This window comes from Phalaenopsis equestris, unplaced genomic scaffold (genome assembly GCF_001263595.1).
Source record: "Phalaenopsis equestris unplaced genomic scaffold, ASM126359v1 Scaffold000123, whole genome shotgun sequence".
Classification (NCBI taxonomy): domain Eukaryota; kingdom Viridiplantae; phylum Streptophyta; class Magnoliopsida; order Asparagales; family Orchidaceae; genus Phalaenopsis; species Phalaenopsis equestris.
This window is the reverse complement of record NW_018164565.1, coordinates 964,246-988,828: the sequence shown is the minus strand read 5'-3', so window position 1 is coordinate 988,828 and position 24,583 is coordinate 964,246. Positions and strand designations below refer to the sequence as shown.

The following is a 24,583-nucleotide window of genomic DNA, read 5'->3' as shown; positions in this document are numbered from 1 at the left end:
CTGCTTTGAGCACGCCTCATGCACCACCATCACTTTTTGAGGCTATTATTGTGCTAAACCAAATCACAAAAGTGTTAAAAGACATTTTTTTATTTATTTTGCACTCTAATAAAGTGTTCGGGGATGTAAATAAGAGGGAGATTTTTATAGCTATGGTTCTTGAGCGAAGAGTTTATTGTCTCCGTTGTTTCTATGACTATCATAATGTGCAACATAATTTTGAATAATTTATAATTTTTTGAAAAAAAATGTAATTGAATTATTATGTAATATTCGCTACTATTATCTTGTTTTGTTAGCTATCATTCTTTTATAATATTTACTTTATATATTTTCCACTCTTAATACTTTTTTAGATAATGTCAGTAGAACAGGTTTTGATATCCTATATATGATCTTTTGTATTTACTTTTTTTTGCTTGCCTACATGCTCTTTTACTAACTTTCTACTTTTGTTATGCAAAACTTTCACTTGATTATGGTTGATACTGGTTTTCTTTGGTTGATACTAGTTTTTGGCTGAAAATGGGTGTTCGTGGTTCGGTCTATGTTTAAATTTACATTGTGGTCATGTGTTTTTATTTAAACTATGATTTGCAATGCGTATTTTGTGATTTAAGTCGAGAAAGTTGTACTAAAGTCTTTATTCTCAGAAAATATGAGTTCAATGACCTGTATAGTTTTTAGAGTTGTGGAGTGCAACAATGATTTGCAATGTTGCGTGTTTACGTCATGTTGGGAAGATAGTTATAAGAGGAAATTTTATAGATGTCCTAGGATTATATTAATAGTTGATGCAATTTTCTTAGATGGGTTGATAAGGAGTCTACTTCAGATAGTGATCACATGTGGAAAGTAGCTTTGGAGAGAAAATTATTCAGGAGATTTGATCATTTGGACACCAAAAGTAATATAATGATAATATTACTTGTTGTTATTATAGTTTGAATTTTTGTATTACTCATTATCAATTGATGTGTATTTTTTAAGTAAGCTGTTAGACTTTTGACTTTGTGTAAACTTCTGGGAGAGTTTTTTGTGATCTGTCTGAATTTGGGATGAAATAACTAACTTATTGCTAGCACATATACATAAGGGCATTAAAATCTTTTTTCTCAAGAATAGTTGCAACAGAGTAGTTTAATATCTGAAGATTCCAAACAGACTTACTATTTCATCAGTAGTAGTTTCCCCATAAGCAGGTTCATAACTGTTGCTTCAAATAACTGCAAGTGCTCTAAACAAACCCTAAGTTAACAAAAAATAAATATAGGAATTTAGTTCTCGCAAATGAGAGGAAAAAATTGAAGAAAAATTATTTCAGAAATTAAAACTAAGAAGAGTGCTGTAGAAAAAATAACTTAGATTTTGGAGCTCTTGATCCTTGCTGTAGTTGTTGTTCTCTCTCTCAATCATAGTTAGGTGTAGCGTTGCCAAGTCACCACCATAGTATCACCTTTTGAATAGCTAGGGCGACCAATGAAAATCGGGTTCTCGACTAAAGATTTTTGTGCTTTGTAAAATACGGAGCCGATTGTCGAGTGCAATGCCTTGGCAACTGATTTTGGAGGCTTGGTGCTGAATCCTCAATGAAAATTTTGGAGTACGACTTTGAAGTAATTGGTATGATGCCTTGGTGCCAGTGCTGCATTATGGTAGTTGTTAATTTATTTGTAAAGTTTTATTAGTTTTGATTATGTCATTTTAATTATTTAATTAGGCAAAAATAAAAAGTGCTTCTATGAATGAGTATTGAGCTGTTCATCAAGTGTACTTTTTCATTCACAACTCTAATTTCTCAGTCTTTAGTTTTGAAAAAAATCATGGGAAAAAGAGGGCACGTCATAATGGTGACTGGGTTTCAATGGTACAACCTACAACTCTGGTACTACGTGGATTAATAGCACCATACTGAAACTTTTAAAGCCTTGAAGGAAGTTAGAATTTCGTTGTTTCTTTTGAAATCAATAGCATAAAACATACATGGTTCGGGAATTCTTGTGTATGTCCATCCTAGCTGTGTTTACCTTTTTAATCTCCATGTTGTTTTGTCAGTCCTTGAAATGTGTTCTTTTTTGAAGTTGAGATTGAGCTAAACCTGATATGTTGTGCTAAACTATCTTTTCTTCTTTGTACTGTACGACACAATTTTAAGCATTATTTTTGTATGGAAGATGTAGCCTCAATGATTTTTTAAAGCCCTGGCTTGAGTGTGCTAAACCATCCATTTTTTAGTTTGGGGCTTGGATTATATGTTAAAAATAATGAGATGAAACTCTTTTGACAAACATTTGGTTTTGCAATGCACTCCTTTACTTTGCAACTTACGTTCTTGCTTTAAACTCTAGGCCTATCCACCAACTCCTGTCTTAATAAGCAATGGTTTGTATTTTCATTTTATTTGATGTTATGATGATTCTTACATGCATTCTTCCTGAAATTTGTTCTATTGTTTACACAACTTTTGATGGAGAGCGAAGCCTAGAGGAAGAGAAACCAATGAAAACCATGAATATATGGAAGAGGAAAGAAGATACCAAGTTTTCACGCACTTAACATCCATTCACTTAGCATCAATTCTCAAAGAGGGAGAGACTATTGAGGTCTCTGGACAAAATAGTGGAAGCAAATAAAATTCATTCTATTAAACATTTCGAATGTTGCCTTAACTTCCTATATATAATAGAAGGCTAGTATTACAATTAACACGTACCTTTATGGATGTTAAAATGACACAAATAACCCTACCATATTATTATAATTATAGAATTGATAACCTGACTCGGAAAGTCTTACATAAATTTAGTAGAATATGGCATGAAACATAACATCAGTCCTTAGGACAACATATGATGACTTCACCATAACAACATTATGTTATATGGCATTATAATATAACATCAAATTAAACTTGTATCTTTGCTTTTAGTCTCTTATCCTTTATCAGTTACACTGGAGATGGGTTTAGATTATGATGATTTAGTTGAAATTGTAACGTTTCTGGGCTATCATGCATATGAAGCTTCTCTTACATCATTTTGTTATTTATCATTGATTTTTGGAGTTTTTTTCTCCATTTTAAATGTTTTATTGCTCGTATTTTAATGTTTATATTCCTCAATTTGAATCCTGATATTATCTTTGGAAGATTTGCATACACACCACTTAATTCCTAAGTATTTACATATCTAACACCTAAACTTCAATTTTTACATGCATGCCAATTTACCTAGCATGATAAGATGTATGCATGTAAATGCCCTTTTTTTTTAAAAGGATTGCTGTTTTAATGGTTTAACTGCAGGCTGGCTGTGGAGTCGGGAACACCATATTTCCTCTTGTTTCTACCTACCCAGATATTTACATTCATGCGTGTGATTTTTCTCCACGAGCTATTGACATAGTCAAGGTTTGAATTCTTTCTTCACGGTCTCCTTGTCTATTGTGGAACGTATCACCCAGCATTTCAGACTATCTGAATGGGAAGTACAGTCATAATTGTATTACTCCTGATGGTTCTGTACTAATTATGCACTGCTCCTGCATCTTAGGCTATGTGATTTTGAAACTTAGTCTTAAATTAATTGTCAAAATTCTGTTATTCTTGATGCTCCTTGTTTATTGCCCAAAATCACACCTTGCTTTTTTTTCTTCTTCTTCTTGATACTGCCTTTTTTTGTAGTGGCATTTGCACTCATACCACACAATTCTTATATTTTGACAAATCTAACACAAAGTTTCATATTTACATACGTAACACTCAAATCTTTGGCATCACATCTGTTGCCTTAGGCAGAGTAAGTTCCCTAATGACTTCCTTTCCTTTAGGTTAGGCATGTTTCCTATCAGTAGGATCCACTAGAGACTCATAACATCAAATATACCACTCATTAACTTCTTAAAAGTGAAATACACTTTTTCATGCATAGGATTTTAATACCAAGCTGTTATAAATGTAAATATCAAACTTTAGGTGTTAGATATGTAAATGCATAAGAATTGTGCGGCATGTATGTAAATTTTCCTTTTTTGTTTTGTGATATGGATGCTTCGTTTATTTGCTTCTTATTTCTAAAAGCCATATCATGGCAGGCACATGATAGATTTAGAGATGATCAAATTAATGCATTTGTTTGTGATCTCACATTGCAAGACCTTAATGATTTGGTACCATCTTCTTCAGTGGACATTGTGACCATGGTAAGTAAATCAGTTTTTTTGTTTGATGTATGTTTACACTGCTCTGAAAAATTTTGTTTTTTTTCTTGTTTGGTTTGTTTTTTCTATTTTTAGTTGTTGGGTTTTCCTTCAGATTGAAAACTGACACTTTAAGCAGGTTTTTGTGCTATCTGCAGTAGCTCCTGAAAAGATGCCTTTGGTGTTGCAAAATATCAGGAAGGTTATAAAGGTAAATATTCTCTTACATCTTTAACAAACCATCACTAGTCTTTTTTTTATTTTGGAAAAATCCTGATTTAATAATCCTTTTCAGCCAAATGGCCACATTCTAATCCGGGATTATGCATGGGGCGACCTTGCTCAGGTTGGTTTATGTAATCATGTTTTTTTTTTATTTTAACTGAAGTTGTTGTATTTGGTTTTGCCCTTGGCCATTTATTATTAGTTAAATTCTGATTTTAAAGCATATTAGAGTGTTCAAGCAATAGTTAACGGAAAACTAAAACTTTTAATTTTCACCACTCGCTGGTTTAATTACTTTAATTGATAATAAGTGCTAGCCTTAATATGCAAACCACCAAATTTGGCAGAGACACTAGCAGCGAACCTATTTAATCGGCCCAACCTGTTGCTTTGAAAGACCCGCAATTATTGATTTGCTTGTCGATGTATGTACAAGAACCTTTCATTTTACTTGAGATGGGGGGAGAGGACAAAATGTTATTCCTGAGGAAATGAAATTTCTGGCGTGTTTGCACTCATAATTTAAAAATTAAAAGTAAAAATTGATGTAATATGACGTAGGAATATCAACAACATGCGCTCACACACACATACATATAAAGAAAAGAGGAATATGCATATAATCTTTCTGCTTTTTTAAGAAATTCCAATTTTTATGGGGAATGTTACTTTCCTCCTCATTAGATTGCCCCATCTACCAACATGAGGTGGCATAAGTTTGAAATAAAGGGTGTCAACTGGTTCCTCATAATTAAGAAAAAAATAGTGGTGTTGATGGATTATTGACTCTGACATTGCTACTAGTAGCTACTTTTGGGAAAAGAGGGATAATAATAATAGTTGCTTTAGGACATTCAATCTCCCTTAGAATTAAAAAGAAAACAAATATTTTACTTAAAAACCTTTTCTTCCCTTTTGTTTCTTAGTCTCGTTATCCCTTGTTTACCATTTCACTTGCTTGCTTATGAACGCTCTGAAGACGAGCAAAAACAGGAGAAATTTTGATCTCCTCTCGAATTTTTTATATGCATCTTTTTTGATGCAATAACTAGCTGATTTTGTCATTTTGTTTTATGTCTTGTGTAGAACACATGTTCACACCTTTTCTACAAGTGATTGGTAGAACACAATCATTTAGGTGCTTCATGTTGCACTCACACAAAAATCTCTACACAATTTTGGATGCAGTTTCATGCAAATTACCCATATTCACTTTTCTTGGCATAATCTTAAATACCCTTGTAGAGTGATGTAGTTGCATTGCATAAGTCTCTCGAAAATTTAGACAAAAAAAAGTTATAACAAGAAAAATTTTGAAGTGTGGTCCCAAACAAAAGTTTGCTTGCACATAAAATAATGAAAGAAAATGAGCGAATGAATTAAGTTATATGGTCCGTGAAGCCTAATCCTTCAATGCGAAGGAAATAGTTATTAGTTTGCAAATCTCTAGTTCCTAATGAACTGGTCTTTTCAATCTAAGACCCATAAGTAGTAGTAATTTGATGGTAGATGTCATCAATATACTTGGTGATTCATTTGCTTAAGGTTTTCTTTGCTTTTTTTGACAAAAATTCTTAAACAAAGGTGAAAAATATGTTGACCATTTTGTTTATTAGACATGTTTTGAAGTCCTAACATTTGGTCATTGCATTATTGGTTTTAAACCTCACTTTAAGGCCTTGTTTTTTATATACAACAGCCGAGCAAACAACACTTAGAGTTCAATTAGTATGTAAGGCTGAATCCTTATAATATGAACTGTAGAGTTCAATAAGGATCACATTATCCAACAATAAACCAGTGCTTGATCTTGTAGATATATCGATAAGGTAGAAGAGCCCATAACTTGATTACTATCCATGATTGTTCTTCTACATGAAAGGAAACGGTCTATAAGGCCTATAATCCTACTATTATTGTAGGCTTAACCCTTCAAAATTAAGAGGTGGAGTTAACATGACCTATAGCGCTACACTTCACAAAACTTGATATTTTGTTGATAGGTCATAGGGTTGGCAACCATAAAAAGAAAATTGACATTTCATCTAAAGAGGCAATGCAAGCGATGCTTTAAAGTCTGGCTTGAAGCAATGAGGAAACTATTGATGGTCGTCAACTATTAACTTATAAAAAATATAAACAAAGATAATCATGAAAAGATCCACATCAGCTGGTGCGTACTTATATCATCTCAATCAGTATGTCAACAAGCTTAGCCCTAATAAACAAGCCAATGAAACCAAGTGCAGGCCGCTTTTTGTCTATATTTTCTGGATCAATAATGCACAAATCAAATTCTGTGGTTGTGGACTCTCATTAATAATCGATGACAAGGTTGCTTAGACCTTTTATCTCAATGATGGGCAGGTAATATGGAGATTGTAACCATATGGGTTAAAGTTACGCAAATCTTAAATGCTCAAATGGAAGAACTTTGAGGGGTAGTCTCTTCAATCAACAAATGATGAAGAATTTTGATAACTAGATTCTGAAGCATGCAAAATCTCAGTAAATTGAATTGAAAAAGTGAAAGTATGGCCAGTTCATTGGCCTAGTTTCTGGCTTCTTCCTCACCAACAAGCCAAAAAGGTGATTGTGTGCGGTACAGTTGAGTTCTACAAATATCATTAAAACTCTCAATCATAAAGATAATTATATCGAGCTATAACCCTGATGGGGGGTTTGATTATCAAAATATTATCATTAGAGGGGTTCATTGTCCAAATCAAGCTTCCAATGGCAATGCTAAACATCTGGAGTCTGATATCGATGATGTATTTGGTTATTAAAAATTATATCGAATAGTTTCATTACCAAGTCAAATTTCCTATCACCAAGAAATTTACACTTTGAGCCTTTCCCCTGCAATTGACTAATTATTTCGAGTTATAATTGGAGACGGTCCAATGAAATCCATGATCATGGTGAACCATGCAAATCATGTCAAGCTCACTTTGATGATGGGTTTTGGCTATTGGCATATTATAATAAAAGTTTATTTTTAAAATTAAGCTCTTGATTATAAAGCAAACACCTCAAGTGATAGTTGCTTATGATGAATAAAATATCACCAATCATATTCTTGGAGGGTTCTCATAATAAAAATACCCCCTTGACATCCAAGATAAATACATTTCTGCCTCTATTTTCAATGACAACATATTCAAAGTAACATCATCACAGGTGGGAGGTCTTCCTTGTTCTAGCCCTTACAAAAAATAAATTTAAAAAGTATAACTAGTAAAAAAAACTTAGCAATAATTGAATTCATGCTCATAGCAATTACTTCCTTTTTGCACATCATTTTGTCAAACATGATAGATTTTACTTTCACCAAAGCTCATAAAAAATCAAATGTCATAGTAATTATATTCATTTGACCACAATAAAAATCTGATGCAATTATTGCTCCCCTGATTAAGTGGTTAGTCTGATTGCATTGACATCATTATATTACTGTTATGACTTAAGCTTGGATGAGCCCTAATGGCCAAGCCTATTAGTTTTTAGCTATAAGACAATGCATGAATTTCTATGCAATCTAAGATGGCTTAAAATTGGCCTCTTCGATAACCTCTCTCCTCAAGTCTACAAGGCCCCCCTTGTATGATACAATTGGTGGTTGTTGATAAGAATTTTTATCAGTTTGGTCGGTTACCCGCAATAAGTGGACTAGGTTTGATGCCAAACCATTTTTTTCGTGGCAATAGTTGTATACCTTCAGTTCCTCTAATATAACACTGCTACTAAAGCGAAAATTTTAAAACTTTTCTCCAATTTTATATCTCCTCTTTATAAATTATTTTAACATTTAATACCTATTTTATTGAATATTTAGGTTGTTATTTACTATTTAATTTTGTTGCTTACTATAAAATTATAATTTGATTAATACTATCTATAATTCTATTAAATTTATAATATTATAAATTTATGGTATAATTTAAAGCATTAATATTTTTCTAAATGAAAATTTTATCAAGTATTGTTTATGCAATTTTTTTAATAAAGAAAAATATTTAGTCTTAATAATATCATACAATTTTATGTAAAATTTTCTGAAATATAAAAATTATAACATTGCTTTATTTTTTGATTAAGGCTTAATTTTCCCCTTTTTCTCTGTTGCTTATTGTTGCTCGCTCAAAACTCTTGATAAGCGGCACTATTCTGGTATAACATAATAAAAATTTGCCTGATCTCACTTTGTGTAAGCTCGTTCGTCTCTGCCAGGACTCAAACTCGACTCCCATGTTAGGTTCACTTGTGACATCCTTGACATCATTATCTGCTTGCTACTCAGGATGTCTATTGTTCATTTGATCTTCTCTCTTAAGCTCAGTTGCTCAAATCAACATTTACTGCCACAATGTTGCTTGTTGTCCTCTCACCTTAGCTTGCACTTTGATTTCTACACTATGCACATGCACTACACTAGCCCATCCATCATTGCATCTCGATTTTGATACTTCACTCATCGTCGCTTTTGCTCAAGTCTGAGGTTGATTCAATGCTCCGACCTTTATGTCACAATGCCCACTCAAACCTATTGTGCTCCCTATTTTTGTCTCTTGCTCCTTGGCTCTTTTGCTCGATTCGCCTTTACCTCTCTTTACATCTCCACTTATAAGTATGGAATTGGCTTCTCATCTATATCTTCCTTAACGCTTTTGTTAAAAATTAACTTACATAATCTAAACCTTGCTTTGATACCATTTTTGTCACGACTTGGCTCGGTTGGTGAAAATAATTTTGTTTTTATTTCTATCATTAACAATAAAAATAAATCTAAAGAGTCACCAATGAAAATTATTTAAATTAACTTAAATAAAATAATTAAAAATGAATTTACATTTTTCTATATTTATTTTCCTTCTATAAATATTTTCTTTTATGTCACCCTTTTTATAGTCCAAAGTTTAACTTGAAAATATTAATTTGTAATAGTGAGTTCTCAACAACTCATTGAATACCAAAATATTCAAATTATAGTAGCATAACGGAAAAGAAAACAATATTTATCTCTGTTAAACATCATGAATCTATATAAAAATATTTGATATTTTATTATTCATACATGACTATTCAAGAAGATAAAAAATATTCTATCATACAAAATAATATCTTATATTATCTATTTCATCTTTTATCTTATTTATATCTCTACATCCTTCATAGGAGCATCGACTAAACATAATCTAATTCACACTTGGTTGATACATATCTCGTCGGCATACCATGTTTACTGTTATTTAAAATGGAAATGCACCAATTTTTCTTGGTCGATATATTCGCATCAACATTGTAGGGCGTGGTTTTAATTTCATGTATCTGAAATATTAAAAAATCATCAACCCTCGCGAGCACCTTAGTGTACCCAACCAGTACCATAAAGGAGTGAACTCTATTTTTCTAACATATGCATACAAACAATTTGTAGAGACTGTTCATTCTCATTTTCTTTCTGTTCATTAATCTTTTATAATATTTAATTGATGAAATAATAACATTTATTATACTGAGAAATTTATAATATTCATTTAATTATAATCAACACTTCTTAGAGAATAGATAAATCATGAACAATTTGCAATAATAATATTGAATCATACATTTGGCTTAGATGAAGTAATAATATTGCTGTAAATAAAAATTATGAGTACTTATCTGTATCAGATGACTTGCTTTATCCTCAAACTCTTAGGTATCATATCCTTGATAGAATGCCTAAATTTAACATACACATTTACACAATATTTATGTTTTTCATCTGTTTCTTAATAAAATTTTTCTTTGTTCTATTTTGTTCTCATAATTACTATATTTGTTTTTAGTAAAGATATAAATTTTAGTTAATTAAATACTTAATATATTATTTTAAGTATATTAAATATCATTCTTTTTGTATATATTTTAGACTTAATTTTCATCTTAATGTTTACTATTATCACTATAAGTATTTAACTTATTATGTAGACTTTAAATATCATTTACTTTAATTTTTTATTTAAATTCAAATATTAAATTTAAATATTTAATATTTACATTAATGAATTTTTCAAAACTTTTCTAGAATTATATATCTTTTCTATATATATATTATTTTAAATTTTAATGCCTATTTTATTAAATATTTAGGTTGTAATTTAATAATTTTTTTAGTTTTTAGTATACATTTATTATTTCAATAATATTATTTAAAAATTTTATTAAGTTTATAATATTATAACTTATATAGTTCAATCTAGAGCTTTAATATTTTTCTGAGTAAAAAATAATTTAAGATTTGCCAACACTTGTTTTTTAATAAATATAGTCTTAGTGATAACATACAATTTTAAATAAAACTTTCTCAAATATGTAAATTTTGTTTTACTGTTTGATCGAGTAAAGCACAATTTTTTTGTTCTCTTCATTAGTTTTGATTGCTTTCTCAAATCACTCTATAGATAACATAGTACTGGTCTTCACAGTTAAACCTCTACTAAATTTCACTTCCATCGAGACCCGCTTGTTTCTGCATGGACTCACATTACTCTTGCATTAGGTTTGCACCCAACATCGCAACATACTTGGTGTCACTGTCTGCCTTCTGCTTGAGGTCATTTGCTATTGGTTCGATCCCCTTTCTCTAGCTTGTATGCTCAAATCAACGCTCATTGTCCATATTGTTGTTGATCATCCTCTCGCTTAAGCTTGCATTTTTATTTCCGCATGGAGCCCGCACTCACTGCACGGGCTCAACATCGCAGCTCGATACAGACACTTCACTCGTCGTCGCCCTAGCTTAAGTCCACTATTGATTCAACGCTCAAGCCTTCTTGTCATTGCCCACTTGAACCTATCGTGCTCCTTTTTTTTTTCTCTCGCTCACTTGCTTTCTTTGCTCTATTCATCTTCGCTTCTCCTTCTGCCTCTTCCTATAAACATGTCTTTGTCATTCTTGCGTGACAACACTAATTGACTCTAGCCAGTTCAATATTCTTGCTTTATAGCTGGTTCAATATTTTTTTTAATATATAGATCATTAAAAATATGTACACTAGAGCTGTTACTTGTGTTCGAACTAAAGGAGGATTGACTAAATATTTTCCTATTTCTGTTATATTACACCAGGGATCGGCTTTAAGCCCATATATTTTTGCTTTAGTTATGGATGGTCTTACTGGACATTTACAGGAGAATGTAACTTGATGTATGCTTTTTGCTGATGATATCCTTCTTGTGGATAAGATGAGAGAAAAAGCCCCAGAAAAACTTGAATTATGGAGGTCTACATTGGAGTCTAAAGGCCTTCATTTGAGTGAACTAAAATTGAATACATTGAATATAACTTTAGTAGTTGTAGCTCTAGTGACTGAAGTGTAACTTTGGGCGATTAAATTATTAATTAGTGTGATCGATTTAAGTATCTCGGGTCTATTGTTCAAAGCGATGGTGATATGACGGGGATGTTAATAGTAGAATTCAAGTTGGTTGGTTGAAGTGGAGGAATACTTCGTGCTTATTGCGTGATAGAAAATTATCGCTTAGACTGAAAGAAAAATTTTATAAGATGGTGGTGAGAACTGCAATGCTCTATGGCTCTGAATGTTGGCCTTTAAAAGAGAAGCATAATATTAAGTTAAGTGTTGCCGAGATGAGAATGTTTAGATGGATGAGTGGCTTTACACTTAGAGACAAAATGCGAAATGATTATATCCGTGATAGGGTTAGTGTAGTTCCAGTGACGGACAAAATTAGAGAGAGTCGTCTTAGATGGTTTGGTCACATTAAACGTCAGCCATCTGATGATTATATATGTTTTATATATGTTTTAGATTCAACTTATGTTAAGAAAGACAGAGGTAGACTTAGGAAGTCTTGGGCTTGTTGTATAAAAAATGATCTTACAAAATAAATACAATAGTTAACATGATAAAAAATGATCTTAATTTAGCACTAAATAGGACACAATGGGCACTAAATAGGACACAATGGAGAAAAAGGATTCATGTAGCCGCCCCACTTAATGGGATCAAGGCTTTTTTGTTGTTGTTGTTGTTTTTGTGCTATATGCCAAGCCTTGTAAAAAAAAAAAAAAATTGCTTGTTGAACTGCTGTGCTAGAATAGAACTGAAATTCTTGCTACTAGGTTGCCTTCATCACAAGTTAGGTTCTCTTGCAAATTTTTGTGATGGTAAAAAAAAAGATGCTTTGAACCTAGAGGTTGCAATCATAACACCATTGGCCTTTTTAGCAATTTTTTGGGGTTTTTCCTTCTATTTCTATCATTCCTTGTGCTTGAGGTTGTGTTAACTCTAATTTGTGTAAATATCTGAACTAGTTTCCAGACGTGTTGCCTTTGGTCTATCTTTTTTCTTCCTTTTAGTCCTTGAACAATGCTTCCATCTTCCTTCTTTGTTGGAACAATTTTGTCCTCTTTTGAACTTTTCCAAATAATCTTGGCCTATCTACGTGTTCTTATCTTCAAAAGTGAAATGCTTGTCGTTTCTATGATATAAATTTTTTTCAGTCCTTTTCACTACATAGAATTTAGCTTTTAATAACTTGTTTGTTTTATATCATATAGGTACATATGGCATAAATATTCTAATGTTGTTCTTATTAAATTTACTTTTGATATTAGCTCATTACACAGCACTGTTGAGGCATTTCTTTATTTTAGCTACTCAGTTTTACATCTAAATTATTCTCATTTACATCCATTTTTTGGTATTATCGATCTAGGTATCAAAACCTGCATATCTTGGTATTGCTTGATCTGTGAAAAACATTGACTGATAATTATCCCTTTCATATTTTATAAATTATATATTATAGACTCAACCTTCTTTTTTCTCACAGGCTTAAACTCTTTACTTCTAAAAGTTTCCTCCATATTCAAGCTTGTCCATTACTTAACAAGATATCTTATCTATATCAAAATTATGCTATTACCTACCATACATTAAGATACCTCACTGATCTCCATAACTGATAAAAATGATATTAACTTAATCTGGAAACTCTTTTGCTAGTTAATAGTTACATTTAATGCCAATCACTGCTTTTTTAGAAATATTCGTAATAGCTTTAGCATGTTCTTGTCACACAACTGTTCTCCTCTATATGCAACAAATCAATTCTTTAGGAAATCAATCATATGCCTTTTTAAGATAATAAAAAAAGAAAAAACGTAAAAGTTTCTTTAATTTATTGCTTTTTTATATCAATTATTATCTTAGTAGGAAAGTCACCATAGTAGAGTCCTATAATCAAATTAATTCTTTGATATCAACATAGTTTGATTATATGATTCATTTGTTGATTCTCTTGTAATTATAATATTTATACACATTTTATTCTTTGTGTAATACTGGTGCCGAAGTATTCCCAATCATTTGGCAATCACTCAGACCATAATTGCTTGCATGCCTTACCAAATCTTAAAAACAGTATACTGTATAAACTAAAATTTTAGTCATATGATCTTCAAACCTAACTCTACTTCATTTTTTTTTTGTCAATTTCTAACATATATGATGTCTTTTGTTCTTAGAACAGTTTATTTTTTAAAATCCTTATTTAATAAATTTCTCAAAATAACATTTTCATCTTTTTATTTTGTCTTTCTTTTAATTAAGATCTTGCTATCTTCATTTGTAATATATCTAACACAATTGAAGTCTTGATACTTTCGTTCTCTTCCTACCATTTTGTTTTTCTTTTCTCCTTTAGTACTAGGTGAAGTGTAGGTAGGTTGTGCTAGCTTCATCATAGCTTGTTAATGAGCTCATATGTCTTATAGGAATTTAAGTTTTTTAAGGCTTGGCTTGTCAGATCAACTCTGACTATAAAACAAATAACAATTTAATGCGTTTTTGAAAAAGTTTATGTTGTTATATGAACACATTAAAAAAATATGTAATCTCAATCACATTCCTTTTTATCTCTTTATGTTCTTTTGATCACGCATTCCCGTTCCTGTACTCTCCTATGTGTCATCATATTCCTGTCCTCTTTCTACTGAACAAATGATTTTTTTCCTATTAAGTTCAATTGAAAGTGTCGAATCAATGATGGTTGTTGTTGTTGGATGCATTGTTCCACTCATTTAAAATTGTGAATCTTAGTCCCACCTCAGCAATTTAAAAAAAAAAAAAATCAAGACTTACACCTTATTGTACTAGGATGAGGCGTACATCTCATTACCTAGGTTGAGGCTCGCCTTGAGGCTCGCCTCACCTCACCTCACCTCACCTCAAAATTTTGATGCTAGCAACAATTTTCTTAACAAAATAAAAAAAAATATCAATGTACCTCTCCTATTAATCATCACATCTCATATTCTAAATAACAAGAAATAAAAGAGAAAAGATATCCATAAAAGTTTATGTAGTTGGAGTTCTAACTATTAATATAGTTATTATTTTAATTAATATTTTTATTGATGTTTATTTATTAAAATGTAGAAAATAACTGAGATTAAAAATAATTTGAAATGAGAGAATATACATACGACTAAGGGTAAAATGTGAGATAAACAATTCATGTAAAGATTCTAATAGAAATCAATTATGTGCTGAGAATAGTGGACTTTTAAATTTAAAAATTTAATGTTAATAAATTGTTATATTTTTGTTTAAGTGGGAGGTAGTTTGAGTTGTAGAAAGGCTTACGTTGAACTTATTTTAATTGTTATATTTTGCTGTTTTAGTATTTTATTTTAATATTTTAGCTTAATTTAATAATTTAATGTTTATCCAACTTATTTTATTTCATAATTTGATGTTAGGATGTTAACGTTTTACTACTAATTTTATGTAATTTATTATTTTTTTACTTGGTTAAAATATTTTTATGCTACTTTTTAATTTATTAATAAGTCAGACTATTAATATGTTATTTCTTATTTCACATTTATAGTTTATGCATATTTTATTAGTTTACGCATATTTTTTTTAATTTGAGGCTTGCTCGCCTCACAAACGAAAAACACCTTAATACCCAATTGTGCAATTTTAAATCTAGGTTCCACTATATTGGATCTTCATTTTCACTGTGGTTTTATACACCGTCACCTCAATTGCTCGAACTAGGTGCGGACCTCAACATCCACTCCTCATGCACTTGGGCTGTTTTATGAGCTCATGCAGGCTCATCAAAAATAGTTTGAGTGGAGCTCAATCCCTCGGCTCGGAATTGAATCAATTGACTCAAGAGCTTAGCTGGCAGTACCTAGTCCATCATGAGTTCGCCTTGACTTGAGCTATACTTGGTTTTGTTTTCATTCCAGTACCCAGCTTACTAAACTAATCATTATGTGATATTAAAGTCATTTGTTTCATTTTATCCCACATATTGATTGAACTTTATGTTTCAATTTACCTCAAAGAGAAATAGAAGTGAGGCAACAAGTGCCATGTTGACACCATTTCTAAGTTCATGACCTGACACACCTGCGCTCCTGAAGTATTTGCGCTATCATTAAATATGTCGGGTTTTTTTTTTCTCTTTTTTTCTTTTTATTTGAAAAACATAACACTTAAAGTATGGGCCTTTCTGATTATGTTTCTTTCTAAACAATAATATTTTTAACATGAATAGTAATATGGAAGTTTGCTTTTTTTCTTGACAGCTTAATTTCATATTTTGCATTATAATCTTACTATATAGTGGCATGTTTTATTTATTTTTTGTGAATACAGTGACACATGTTTTGTTAGATGTACATTTTTTATATCATTTTTTGTCTAATTATTTTAAAATTTTCCTTACACTTTTGTTCTTGACGATCATTTACCATCACTAGGAAAGGCTAACTTGCAAGGAACAACAGATTAGCGAAAATTTTTATGTCAGGGGTGATGGCACTGTAAGTCACTTCAGCCTATTTTTATTCTGTTAAGAATATTTTTGTTTGATAGTTTTTTTTTCCTTCCTGTGCAGAGGGCATATTATTTTTCTGAAGATTTCTTGACAAATTTGTTCAAAGAAAGTGGATTTTATGTCAAAGATATTAGCGTTTGCTACAAGGAAGTTGAGAATCGATCAAAGGATTTAGTGATGAAGAGGTGTCACCTTTTCTAGCACAAGAGTGTATTCTTATATTATCTTTTTGCAACAATGACGCAGGAACTTACCGCAACATATCACCGTGGCACTGTATCCACTACAGTGCTGCGAGAATAGTTATCATGGGAGATGTGCTGAAATAATCATGTTTTTCTTTCTTATACTTTATTTTTTATTATCCTTCATTCTTTTTTAGTAATTTCTTATATATACATGTTGTAATAAAGTTTAGAAGTCAGTTTTTTCTTGTGTTTTGTTTAGGACAGCCATCGGCATCCGTGTTCTCCCTTTGAGGGCTGTATCCGGGGGTTTGGGTGGTACTACGGCTGTTTCTCATACCCGAGGTGGTGATGATATTCCCTATCCCCTTCCGCATCCTCCTCACATCGCTTCCGGCCTCCCTCCATTGCTGCAACCACCCACGAACAGCTACCTACTGTTGTTTCCTTGCAGTTTTCTTATCTTCCACTCCTTCCATCTGTGTTTCGCTCTGCTGCCGCCATCCAAGCAATGAGGAGTTGCTGTCCTTAACCGGTCCAGTATCCCTAGCTGTCCCTACCACTTGCTATTGCCTTTTCCTTTCTGTTCCAGCCATTTCTATCAGCCGTCAACCCTCACAGCCACCCCAAAGCCCCTCTACCTTGCTGCTGCTACCCCTAAACAACTAACTGCTGCTGTTTGACCCGCCTTTCCTTGCTGCCCACCCTCTTACCTTCCTGCAGACACCCAGACAGCAAGGTGCTGCCTCTTGCTGTTTCCGCTCTTTCCTGCGTGCTGCGGCCCAGGGCAGCAAGCCACCATTATTGTGCTGCTGGTTACTGACCGTCCAGCTCTTCCTCCACCTTGCTGCCACCTTTCCAAACCCCTAATGTCTACCAACATCCACCCTCGTTGACGTCTGTGTGTGTTGTTTGTTGTACTTTTCTTTCTTAAGTGTGTGCGGTTATAACCGCCAATTTTCTTTTCGGTAATAATGTTTTCTTCATTATTGTTGTTTTGGTTAACTCCAGTATCAAACAACGAGGCACCACTTCATAACTAGTCCAATTCATTAATCTATTCTATCTATTAGTAGAAACACATTTAGCTGCTAGTAGTTGTTCTCCTTGAGAGAATGTTTGCTCACTTATTTGTACAATAATTCCTCTGCTGGTTGACATTGTTGTGCTACATGTCACATCAATGAATAAATAAAGAGTAAAGAGTCAAAATAGTCTCCTGACTCCTTATATAGGGTCATTTTAGTTCCAGAGGTAGTAAAAGTGTCAAAATCGTCTCCATACTCTTTTAATATGGGCTGAAATAGTCCAATGGGAGGTCTATTTTTGCTCTCTTAATAGAGTCTGGGACTAAATTAGAACTTCTATAGATTTTAGGACTATTTTGACACCCTATAAAGTGTCGGTGTTATTTTGACACTTCTCTCAATAAATAAAGGTCCTTCCATGATCATAACTTTCTTGTCCTAATGTCAAAAAACTTGGTTCTATAGGTAAGATGGATTTCATGCACTCCTATGTTTTAAATTTATGCTCCCATGCCTGCATTTCTGGATTAATAATTGAAAAATACACAAATCGGTACACGAGATCTAGTGCAATGACATATCTGCAGATTTACATGATCTGGTTGCTTTCCCTTAAAGTATTGCTAATGCTTGAAAAAAAAAAATTTAGAAGCCTGATTTTTTATATTTTGTTATCGTTTCTTGTTGATTGTCAATAGTAAAGTGTTCTCACATTTTTGCTGATTTTGTATCAGTATGACGTGGTGCGTATTGGTATTTCTGAAGAATTTGTTTTGGAATATATTCTATTATCTGAAGTACTTTATGCTGTGGATGGATTTTGTATAAGACAGTTTTATATTACTCACAGCAAGCTCTTTTATTTTTACAACGTAATTTTATTTAGAAAATAAAAAAAAAACCGTATAGCACTTGTTTTGCAGAGAAAATTTACGGTTTTTATGTGAATTTGTAAGTCTTTTTATCATTTATGGTTGTAGTATTCCAAAACGATAAATTTTACTTCCGAAAGAAATAATCTATATTTCAATTTTGATGAACATTATTAATTTAATAAAAAATTGAAAAATTAATCTCTAAAATTTTCTACATTCAACTGTTCTTATAAGCTTGGCATAAAGTTATCTATGTTTTGCTAAGTATATGATCTTCATGATTTTTATGCTTTTCTTTGAGCTGATCTGGTTCTTTTTGTTGCAGGCGCTGGATCCAGGCAGTGTTTTCTCAAACTTCTGAGAATAATAGGGGCTCAGCAAGAAATTTTGAAGTCGAACAAGCCGACGGAAGGATTGATCTGATTAATTCTTTTAAAGATCCCACAATTGATAATGAGGTTGATGTGTCTGAGAGCATTGTTGAAATGTTTGATTCTGATCCATCATTGAATGAGGTGCTTCTTTTCAGTCTCTATTACTTGTACATTCTTTTTTCTACTGAAATTTACATATATTGCACACAATTCTTATGTATCTACATGTCTCACACCTAAATCTCCATATTTACATGTGTAGCACTTTGGTGTAGGGTTGTCAAAAGTTCTGACATGCCAACTTGACCCGAAACCGACTCGAAAATCCAGTTCAGGTTAGATATCCTAAGCTGTTTATTTTTTGGGTCGAGTTTGGGTTGACCCGCCAACCTTAAATTGACTTGAAATTAACCCGTCAACTCTGAATTGACCTGAAATTGACTCAAAATTGAACCAATTTTATGGTTTCAAGTTCGTTGGTTGCAGGCAGGTCGGGTTTGGATTGGGGTTTTCGATCTGTATAATATTCGGGTTGGGTTCAGGTTAGACCTATTCGAGTTTGATCCGTTGACCCGAATTGAAACTCATACTTTGGTGCTTTAAGCCTTTGCATGAAAAGATGTATTTCACTTTTAAAAAGTGAGAATAATGTTATTTTTGATGTGATGTTAAGGATTTGAGTGCTATAATATAAAAGTTTAGGTGTGGGATATGTTAATACATAAAAAATGTGTGCTATGTAAATGCTCCTTCCTATTAATCATCTTTAGTACTTGCTGCCTATGCATTCCATTTGCTAGCTTTGCGTTTCTTTTGTTGAAGGATAAAATTACAAAATTTCTGCTTTTCTGGAACAATCTAAATATGTAAATCTGTGTAGGTTTGAAGTATTGGATTTTTTAATTCTTTTTGAGCATCATGCTCTTTTCCTTGGCAGAAAAAAATTATAAATAAAAATATTTCAAATTGATGGTCCACCAACATTTTCTCAATGAGATGAAACTGGAGATTAGCATACTTGGATGGGTCAATGAATGTAGCTAATGACTGCTATTCTTTTTGATGGTTGAGTGATTTTTTTAATCAATTTCTATGATTTTCTTTTGCTCAATTAGCCTGAAAAATTTTGTGATAAGCCATCAATTGTAATACCCAAAAAGGCAAAAAAAGGGTAAGATTAAAATTTATTTAAAATTTTAATGTATTTGTGTGTATTAGGTTTTATAAGATATTTTTCTAATTTATTTATTTACCAATGTTCACATAAGTTTTATTTTATTGTATTGTAGCAGTTTTATTTTTCCTCTGGACGAGGCTTTAAATTACAGATGATTTTGGATTTGAAGAAAATATTTTCTAAATAATTATTATTTATACAAATAATAGCCTGAGCATTTTTTACTTCTTTATTCACGTAAGTATTCAGAAAATGAAATAGAGAGGCTGCGGTAAAAGTTGGGCCGAAGGGAAGAATAAGGAAATAATAAGTTGAGGTGGATAATAAGAAAAGTAGAGGAAAGCTAGAGTTCTTGGTAAGAAATTCAGTTTTTTGTATTTTCCTCCACGAGTTTGTTTGGCCTTGAGTTGTGGGACTCGGGGAATTATTGAGGTAAAAATATTATTTTGAAGTTATATGAAATTAATTTGTATTGTTAAGAATTAGTTTTCAATTGAAAAAAATGTTGTTATTACTTATTAGTCTGTTTATGAAGAAATGAAACTTCATGTAGAGAGAAATGTTAAAATTTCCCTAGCAGTGAGATGCTTGATCTCTAATATGGGGAATAATTTAGATATAGGCCTAAAATATGTTAATTTCTACCACTCCATTGACCTGCTATATGTATGCGAGTGGATAATTTTTCATATTGAGCATGTTATGATGATATTAATAAGTCTACTGTGTTTCTATATGGTCGCCTGTTCAAAATAAATTCAGAGTATTTTTATAGGCAGTTTTAAGATTTTCTTAAATGAAATATGATGCATAGTTAAATACCTAGATATTGATCGTTACATTGTCATGCTTTACTTTTGGATTAATATTAATACTTTTTAATTGATAATTAAGTACCCAGCTGCCCCTCCCTTGCTGACACTGCCCGGAACAACACTTCCGGCGGTTCTTCCCGCAGTCCAGCCCACTTCCTTACAGTGGCCTGGGACAGCAAGTGGCTGATTACTTGCTACTGTTTTTGCGCTGATTTCAGCCAGCTAAACTCCACTTTTTTCCAACCCAGCCAACCGCAACTTCCCCTTCCTCCTACAGCCATCCACCGCCTCGCCACCCTCCTCTTGCCGTCTACTAACCAAATCTGACCACCACCTTTGGCTACAATTTAGTTGTGTTTATTTGTGTTTGTTGTTGTATTTCCCTTTCAAATGTGTTTGGTTGTAATCACATTTTTGCTCTCGGTAATCATATTTGCTTTTCTATTATTGTTTGGGTTAACTCTAGTATGGCACAACTTGCGAAAAAAAATGATAAATCAGTTTTTAAGGTAGAAATTAGAGAAACATTCTCCAAAATATGCAAAACAAAATAAACGTCATAAAAAATAGGAACTAACAATATATACAAGTCTCAAGCCAATATATCTCTAATTCTAATTCAAAAATAAAAGAAATGCAGGGCCCACAATGATCGGCGACAGTAAATATGCAAGAATTTCTTGTTTGGTTCAAAACGGGGCAAAATCTTGGCCGTCCCGTGATTCCACGTAAATTTGGATTGCCTGCTTGTCTCGCTTAAGTGGGCTTGCGGAGTATCGCGTAAAACAGGTCCCGCATCATTCTCATTTGATGGGAGAGACTTTTTTCTTCACTGGAAGCACCCAAATCCCACAACTTGTTGTTTTTTCCTGCAAAACATTTAATGGAATTTCTAAATTGTGGTTCACCATGCCTATTTGGCTAAGTGTGCACTGCTAATTTGAATCGGGACGTAGGACCTAACTTACACCATAAAACCTTCCAAAAATAACAAAAAAACTTCTCATCTCTATATGAAGTGATAACACACTGAACCTCTATTAGTGGTGGCAACCTAGGAGGTAGACTTTAAGTTAGAAAATCCTAAAACCACCCTTTTAGCAGGGGCTGCCTTGTTTCTGGTTGCGCCTTCTTGAATTCACCGCCTTCTATGACAATCAATGCTAATCTTGTTGGTGCTTCTCCTAAGTTTTACAAAAAAGATAGTTCATGGCAATATATTCACAGATTTAGTGAGCACCCATTACCTCAGACTTCTTCCATGGCAAGAGTATGATACGCTTCCCATCTTTGGTGAAAGAATGTATGTTCTTGCAACCATCATGATGTGTGGAACGATCACACTATTAAGGATGGTCTAATAGAATATGATAAGCATTCATAGGTACCACATAACACTTCACTTATTTTTGAAACTTTTCTCTAATAAAAAAACTCTACAAGGCATCTCTTGTCAACCATGATATTTTTTTTCATTAACCAAGATAAAGAATAAGGTTGAATGCGCTTCCGTGTGGTTAGATTCAACCCGTTGATCATTTTGGTAGACACCACATTTTCAATGCTAAAGCTACACATTTCTCTTCATGGTGTAACGGGTAACAAAGATGGGAAGCCACGGTTGCTCTCTCATGTGCTCAGCCCGAAGGACTTGTAGAATCACCAACATTTCTCCCTCCTTTGTTGAGAGCTGATACTCCTTTCTGACATTGGTTCAGAAACAAAGGAAATTTAGGGCCCACAAGAATTAGCGGCAGCAAATGGGCAAGAATTTTCTTCTTCGGTTCAGAATGGGGAGGAATCTTGCCTATCTCGCAATTCAACGTAAATGAGGATCAATGGCAGAATCCCACTTGTCTTGCGGAAGGGGGATTGTGGAGAACAACTCCCACATTAATATGCTTCTAGGATTACTAAGGGGCTGTTTGTTTTCATTTTTTATTTTTATTTTACTTTGTTAATATTTTTACTAGAAATAAAATATGTTCGGTATGATAAACATTTTTAGTTGTTTCTAAAAATACATTAAATAATTTTTAATAATTATTGGATGTTTTGAGTATTTTTAAAAATTATTTTGAGTGTTTTTAAAAACAAACTAATATTCTTTTTTTGAAAACAAAAATAAAAATATGCGAAAACAAGCACTAAATAAACATGTTTTTAAAATAAGACTTGAAACAAAAAGTGATCCCAAACGAACCCATTTTTTGTGTGTTTTCTTTCTAAATCTATTATAAATCATAAATCTCATGGTTCCTACTTGCTTTGATGTTTATTTAAATGTTTGTTTACAATATGTAAAAGTTATTATAAGCCCATCTTACTTTTTAAATAATTTGTGTTAGTACCTTGCATTGTATGTATCTGAAACAGTGTTGATTTTGCTTCTTAAAGTATGTCTCAAGTCTCTCTGTGCTTCCTGCTTCTTACATGACTTCCCTCTTTTTATATATAGATCACCATTGTCAGAACAAGAGGCTACAGCTTCAGGATTAAAGGACTTTCCAGAGAACACCAACATACCTGCCACTCTACAGGCCTTATGCTATGGGAATCTGCTCTTCTCATGTCCAATTTAATATCGGAAAACCCTTTGATTGTCGCCGGAAAACGGGTCCTGGAACTCGGTTGCGGCTCCGCTGGTATCTGTTCCATGATCTCTGCTCAATTTGCTGAATCTGTAGTCTCCACTGATGGTGATTCTGAAGCTCTCCAACTGCTCAGAGAGAACATTTCTTCAAACCTTCAGCAAAGTTTACTTGAAAAAATAGCTATCAGAAAGTTAATATGGGGAAGAAAACAAGATCTGGAGGTCATTAAGGAGCTTGATTGCTTTAATGGAGGCTTTGAGGTTATTATTGGTACAGATGTTTCTTACAGCCCTGAAGCTATTTCTCCTCTGTTTTTTACTTCCAAAGAACTTATTCTGAAAAAAGATGATGGTGAGTCAAAACCTTGTCTTATTCTTTGCCACATTGAACGACGAGTTGATGAGGATTCAATCGTCTCCGCTGCATCGGATTTCGGCTTCAGGCTCGTGGATAGATGGGTCAATGGAATGCGCTTGAATGAGGGTGTTATTAGTTCATGGTTTAGTAGTGGTGCTTCTTGGTGGGTTGATTTTCAGAGTACACCTTTGACAATTTTGTATTTTGAGCTCTGAGACTACTTCTATTTTTGTGTTTTGAAAGCTTTAGATTTATTTGGTTGTTTTAAGTTGAGATTATTGCTTACATAGGTTTTAGGATTTATCTATAGAAATAATTTTTAAAATTTGATTAAAAGTGTTCAGGAGGGATTGATAGAGAGAGTGAGGAAGGAGAAGAGACTTGTAAGGTCCTCCAAGAAAGGGGGAGGTTCTTCAATTGAGGCCCTGGAGCTCTCATTAGGAAGTCCACCCTTTGTGTTATTTCCTTAGGTGTAAGATTTGATAAAAATTTAATAAAAAATATATAGAAATGTGCTAGGCATTAATGCTCGGGTGACTTTGAGCTTGTAAGGTTGTGCAACTCTTTGAGATTAAATCATTCTGTTTCATGTAGCTGTATGGAATGTATGTCCTGAGAGTGAGAACTCGTCCCTTGGAACTTCATTTTTTGATCTCGGCCTAAGAAATTCGTTCGATGGAACTAGGATCTTATAACTCAGATCAACTTTGCCCTCGAAACTCGGCTTCCGAAACTTGACCCTTGGAAGTCGGCCAACTTGGCTCTTGAAACTTGGTACTTAGAACTCGGTCAACTCGGTGAGTCGAAGATTGAAGGTATACACTGTTAATTACATTCGAATGATTTTGCTTTTTATAATTAAAATAAAATAACAAAAAATCAGTC

The 24,583-nt window shown here is 32.8% G+C and overlaps 1 protein-coding gene across 2 annotated transcripts in view; it reads left to right on the top strand.

Moving 5' to 3' along the window:
* LOC110021186 overlaps positions 1 to 24,093 on the top strand; it is a 30,140-nt gene extending 6,047 nt beyond the window's left edge. The window contains exons 5-13 of one of the 2 annotated variants that reach the window (XM_020719588.1): positions 3,305 to 3,409; positions 4,093 to 4,200; positions 4,337 to 4,408; positions 4,493 to 4,543; positions 15,436 to 15,656; positions 16,222 to 16,279; positions 16,354 to 16,478; positions 18,707 to 18,896; positions 23,206 to 24,093. In XM_020719588.1, the coding sequence (XP_020575247.1) occupies positions 3,305 to 3,409; positions 4,093 to 4,200; positions 4,337 to 4,408; positions 4,493 to 4,543; positions 15,436 to 15,656; positions 16,222 to 16,279; positions 16,354 to 16,478; positions 18,707 to 18,896; positions 23,206 to 23,913 (1,638 nt within the window). In that variant the 3' untranslated portion in view covers positions 23,914 to 24,093. Of the gene's footprint in view, positions 1 to 3,304; positions 3,410 to 4,092; positions 4,201 to 4,336; positions 4,409 to 4,492; positions 4,544 to 15,435; positions 15,657 to 16,216; positions 16,280 to 16,353; positions 16,479 to 18,706; positions 18,897 to 23,205 lie in introns of both variants that reach the window. The other variant, XM_020719589.1, reaches the window with a different exon arrangement.
* Positions 24,094 to 24,583: the final 490 nt, after the last annotated feature.